The sequence below is a fragment of the Gracilinanus agilis genome, unplaced genomic scaffold (assembly GCF_016433145.1).
Source record: "Gracilinanus agilis isolate LMUSP501 unplaced genomic scaffold, AgileGrace unplaced_scaffold46220, whole genome shotgun sequence".
Lineage (NCBI taxonomy): Eukaryota > Metazoa > Chordata > Mammalia > Didelphimorphia > Didelphidae > Gracilinanus > Gracilinanus agilis.
In genome coordinates, this window is record NW_025380490.1 from 2,522 (window position 1) to 8,559 (window position 6,038).

General features: G+C 41.6%; 1 protein-coding gene across 1 annotated transcript; it reads left to right on the plus strand.

The window, feature by feature from the left end:
- Positions 1–677: 677 nt before the first annotated feature.
- Positions 678–1,130, plus strand: LOC123255426 (interferon-induced helicase C domain-containing protein 1-like; the record flags this gene model as incomplete). Its single annotated transcript, XM_044684221.1, has 1 exon — positions 678–1,130. A coding segment is annotated over exon 1 (453 nt), but the record flags the coding sequence as incomplete, so codon positions are not given.
- Between the last annotated feature and the right edge of the window lie 4,908 nt (positions 1,131–6,038).

Genomic DNA, 6,038 nt, shown 5'->3' on the forward strand with positions numbered 1-6,038 from the left:
TTTTATAGAGGAGAAAAATAAGGTCTAAGTAGCCTGGAACGGAAGCTGAAGTATACATTGGGTCTACAACTTTGGGTATGCACTAAGGCATTTTCAGGACACTTATTAGGTTGCCTCTCACGCAATGCAGATCTTTTCCTTTGCTTATTTGCCCAGGCAAAAAGAAGACTTAGTGTATTTCACCACCCCTCCCCACCAACCCCGCGAGAACTCCTCCCCCAACAAGCAGCCTGACTCCACCCATTTACCGGAGGAGATTCGAGGAACGGGTTATCGAAACTGAAACTAACCAAATCAAACTCTAAAAACTTGATTTCCTCATTTGTCACCACCCAGACGCCCGGCGACCGAAGCAGCATAAACTTCTTCCCTCAGAGTGGAGCACAGATAGGGGACGGGACAGTATCGGTGCACGGAGCACCACGACTTGGGGTAAAGACCAGGTTCTAATTCTGCGGAGTAGCTCAGCCCGCTTCCTATTCGCAGGGTGAAGCAAGAGGGCCCACTGCACTCTGCAGACAGGTTGGCCCTACAATCAATTCTTAGGAAACTTTGAGGCAGAAAGAGCCGGGGCCTCCAAGGGCACCCAAGGGCCGGGCCGAGGGCACAGAGGCTAGAGTGCTGAGCACCTGCCGCTCCAAGTTGAGAGTCATCGCTTCCCCATCTCCCTGAGAAAGATGTCGAGTGAATCCTCCCAGGAAAAAAATTTCCTCAACTTGATCCAGTGTTTCAGGCCCAGGCTGAAACAATACATTAGGGTGGAACCGGTGCTGGACTACCTGACCTTTCTGGATAGAGAGAAGAAAGAACGTATTCGCCAAACCGCTGCTACCCAGGGCAACGCTGTAGCGGCCGAGTTCCTTTTGAGTACCTTAGAGAAAGGGAACTGGGGACCTGGCTGGACTCAGGAGTTTCTCACGGGACTTAAGAACGGGGGCTGCACCTTGGCGGCTCGCTACATGAATCCGGACCTCGCTGACCTGCCCTCTCCATCCTTAGAGACCTGTTACGACCAGTGCGTGCAGCTGCTAGACATTTTACAACCCACCCTCGTCGACAAGCTTCAAGCTATGAATGTTGTAGACAAATGCCTGGAGAAGGCTCTGCTCACTAAAGAAGACAGAAATCGGGTAGGTGGCTCTTCAGATAAGAGCCTTTACCTCCCTTTTGCTATGTAGTTGTTACCGATGTAAATGCCCGTGCATACCTCCGTATTCGAACGTAGATGTATGTATTCTACTCCAAGTGTTCTTTGGAGGTTGAATTGATAGCTGTTCTCTAAGAACAGGATAGTGAAAAGAAAAGTCGGAGAATTGGAGGACCTGGGTTCAGATTCTCTCTACCTTTCTCATTAGTAAAAAGAAGGAGCTGAACTAGTTAGCTTCTGGAGTGCTTTCCTGTTCCTATATCTATGATCCCATGACTAAGATAACTACTGCGTAACATCATGAGGGCTGTTGTCTTACTTCTCCCCAACTCCTCCCCATTCCTGACAAATAATAGATTGATTATATATATATATATATATATACACACACATTTATAAATATATATTCATATGTATTATACATATGCATATATGTGTATATAACATATATATCACACACATACATACATACACACACTTTTGTTAGAATACCCTTTGAAACTCTTAGGCTTTTTTTTAAGAGTCGGGGCATTTTGCTTTCCAGGATGTAAGAGAATTATTATTTAGCAGTTGTTTGGACTTCATGATCTCTGTGGTTCCTATGCAATCCCATTTTTCTGTGTTGGTAGGGTTTAGTCCTCTGCTTCCATTATGAGAAACTCGTATGGTATAGAAAGTTTAATTAAGTATGTTTGATATTTAAAAAACTTAAATGGGAGTGGTTCCCACATTGCAGGAAACAATGTGCCTTTTAACAGGTCAAAGATTCCACACCCTCTCTGGTATTCTCTTGAGTAAGATCTCTAATGATCTTTCTTTGGTTTCAGAATAAAAGCAATAGTCTATATATGTTATATACTGCTTTTTTATTTATATCTTATTTTTATGTCACTTAAACTTCTTTATCTTGCTTAGTTCTCCCTTCAGCAACTATCCTAATATAATCATTTAAAAAGAAAAAAAATCAGCAAAACTGATCAATGAACTTTTTTTAAACCTGACAACACACTCAGTTCAAAACCAGTAGACTTCTCTCCATCCTTTCCAAGGAGTGAGGGGAAATGACTTAAAAAAACAAACAAACACTCTTACCTTCCATCTTAGAGTCAATACTATTATTGGTTCCAACAGAGCAGAATGGTTAGAGCTAGGCAATGGGAGTGAAGTGACTTGCCCAGTATCAAACAGTTAGGAAGTAGCTGAGGTAAGATTTGAACTCAGGATCGCTCATCTCTAAGTCTGGTTCTCAGTCACTGAGCCACCTAGCTGCTCCCAGAGATGACTTTTTACATCATTTCTTTGGGGCCAAACTTGTCATAAAGGACAAATTTTACAACATTTGTTTTTAATTATCTTGGGGTTCTGTTAATTTACCTCATTATGTATATTTTCTTGGCTTTGCTTAATCAGTTCATTCAAGTCTTTCCGTGCTTTTTTACTTTCACCATATTCATCATTTTTTTTTAAACCCTTAACTTCTGTGTATTGGCTCCTTGGTTGAAGAGTGGTAAGGGTGGGCAATGGGGGTCAAGTGACTTGCCCAAGGTCACACAGCTGGGAAGTGTCTGAGGCTGGATTTGAACCTAGGACCTCCCGTCTCTAGGCCTGACTCTCAATCCACTGAGCTACCCAGCTGCCCCCTCATCATTTCTTAATTAGAAATAATATCCATTATTTTCATGTACCTCAGTTTGTTTGCCCATTCCCCAATTGATGGGCATCAGTTGTTTCTAAATTTTTGCTTTTATGTCAGACAATAAGTATTTGAGATACAAAAGAAATGTAAAAGATAGCTCTGGGTAAGGAGCTCACAGTTTAATAAGGGAGACAACATGCAAACAACTCTGAATAAATATGCAATACACTACTTGATGAATTGGAAATAATCAAGGAGTAAGGCACTGCAATTAAGGAGGAATCAGGAAAGGCCTCCTTTAGAAGGTGGGATTTTAGCTAAAACTCGAAGCCAATGAAACCTGGAGGTAGAAATGAGGAGAGGAAGTTTTCCTGGGAGAGAGAACAGTTATCTATGATAAAGGCATTCCAGAGGGCGCAGTGGAAGGGCTGGGTGGTTGGTTGAAACTTTGGAGTAGGAAGGGGTTGGGAATGAGGAATGAAGTTTGAAAAACAGGAATTAAATGATTTTAGTTGTAGTTTGCAACTTTTGGGTAAAAAGGTCAATAAGAATGAAGTCTCTTCATTCTTAATGTGAGATCTATGAAGACCAAGATCTAATTGGCTTCCTTTATAATCCTACGTATTTTATTTTGTTCATTTAAAGCAGTGATGGGCAAACTATGGCCAGCGGAGATGCAACCCCCTGAAATGTTCTATCCAGCAGTGTGACATTATTCCTAATCTGATGAATACAATGAGTAGGAGACAATACAATGAAACTTCGAAAGATTTTGCCTTAGCAATAGACTGACAGATGAGCATTTCCTTTCCTTTGGCCCCCTCTTTAAAAAGTTTGCCCATCACTGATTTAAAGCATTATTTCAAGAAAGAGACCCATAGATTTCAAGGGATTCATGTCACAAAAATATTAAAAGTCTCTACTCTTGGTGGACATTTTGAGCTTTAGTAGTCAGATGAGTTCCTCATATCCCAAAACATGAATTTATTTTTTGCTTGTTTCTTGAGAAACTACAAGAGCATAATGTCAGAATAAGTGTAGAACTAGAACCTTTAAAAAATTTACCCAGAATCAAGAGACAAATTCTTTTTCCGAATGCATGATAAGCAATGTGTTCTGTGTCTAAAGCCAGAGGTCATATCTTGAAGTTATTAGCAATTGAGCAATCTTTAGAGCAAACTAATTTTTTTGAACCATCATGGTCATTTAGTTCCAAGAAATGCATTAATAATAGTAATAGTCAATTCAGTTCAGTCATCTTATTGATCACATTCGATCAACCTTTTATAGTTTTGGCTATCATGGACATCTAGTCAAATACTGAAGCCAAGATATAAAGTTGATAGCCCAGTTTAACAGAATTACTTAATTCTGTTCCCCTGTAATCTTCATGTTGTTTTGTGTATTGAGAACCAGAAAGATCACATTACAGTAGTCCAGCTGGATATGACAAATGTGTACATCACTGTGGCAGAATCTTATTTTGGAAGAAAGTACACAGCCTTCAAGCCAGCTGGAGATGGAAGATGGCATTTCCAGCCACGGTAGCTGTTAGGGAGTCCAGAAGCAACAGAGTCCAGTAACACCACAAAGTTGTTTATATTTGCTGGGTATACTCTTCCAATTGCCAGTGAAGTGGCACTTCTCATTATTTACTCTAAATACTTCTGCCTATCAGCATCACTTTTGTTTTGCCTGGGCTGAATTTCTGCCAGTGAGATTTCATCCAAGATCTGATTCCTGGCAAGCCCTAGGACAGCTGGGAATAATGCAAGGGGACTGACACAAAGGCGATGTAGAGTTAGGTGGCATTTGTGAATAGATGGCATTCAAGGTCAGAAAGACTCACAATACGTAACCTCACCCAAATAAACATTTCCAAAGAGAGGGGCCATAACTAATGAAGAGCTTTGCTTTTCAAATTCTCAGAGGAGGATGTTTCCTTGCGAGTCTTTGGGATATTTCTGAGACAAATAGCTTTCCCATTATAATGCATTTTTAGTTTCACCATAGGGTATGGTTGACATTGTCAAGAAAGTATACATCCAAAAACATGCATGTTAACCTGTAGAAGCGCCAATGAATTTTGAATTTCTTATTAGAGGCAGGCTTTTTAGGCCATGTATCTATTTAAAAAAAAAAACTAGGTTCCGGGTTAAGATGGTGGCAGAGTAAAAAGCAGCTCTTAACCTCTCCTGACCGAAACACACAAAACTCCTCAAGGGGACATAAAAACAAGTCCAGACGAATGGAGGAACCCCACAACAGGGGGCAGCGTGGAAGGTACGTGGAATCGGGACATTTCCATGCTATAAAGGGGTGAAACAGCTCTTACTAAATCGCGGGCTGAGCAACCACCCCACCCCCACCCCTACCACACACACCACCTATAGCGCCAAAGCCAGTTAAAAAGAAATATAGCAAGTTTGGGGCACCCATCGAGTCATTGGCAGCTCCAGGGCCTATTCCTGAGAGCAGCAAGATTTGGGACCCCAAAAAGCCAAAGAATGCACGCGAACTCTGAGCGCGGGAGCTATGGAGGTGTGGGTGGAGGCAGACACAGCCACAAGCTAAAGCTCTGAAACCCTGAGTGGGGAACCAGTGTAGACAGGTATATGACTGTGGAAGCAGCGCCCTGAGACTTGTAAAGGAACCTCCAGCAGAGGATCAAGCAAGGGGGTCCACCAGGGGGCTTGACCTTGGAAAAAACCAGAACTCAGACCTCAGGAGCCAAAAGACCGTGGACAGACCCCAAGCGCGAGGATAAAGCTGAGAAGCTGCTGGGCTAATGATGGCTACCCAGAATCAGGAAGTTCAGAAGAGAAAGATAAACAACAAGAAAAAGAAGTCTTTAACACTCGACAACTTTTACACAGAGAAAATCCAGACAACCGAGCAAACAGAGGAGGAGAACAAACAAGCATCTGGACCCTCCTCAAATAAGGAAAACTCCTCACAAGCTATGGAAGAGTTCAAAACTGAGATTCTGAGGAAGATGGAAGAGATCTGGCAAGAAAATAACAGTTTAAAAGGTAGAATCTTGCAATTGGAAAGTGAGGCTCAGAAATCAAATGAACTGATAAGCAAATTGAACCAGATTGAAAAAGAAAACCAAAAGATCATAGCTGAAAACGAAAAGTTTAGAGCCGAAAACCAGTCCCTAAAGGCTAGAATTGAGCAATTAGAAGCTAATGATCTCTCAAGACAACAAGAACAAATAAAACAAAGTCAAAAGACTGAAAAAATAGAAGGAAA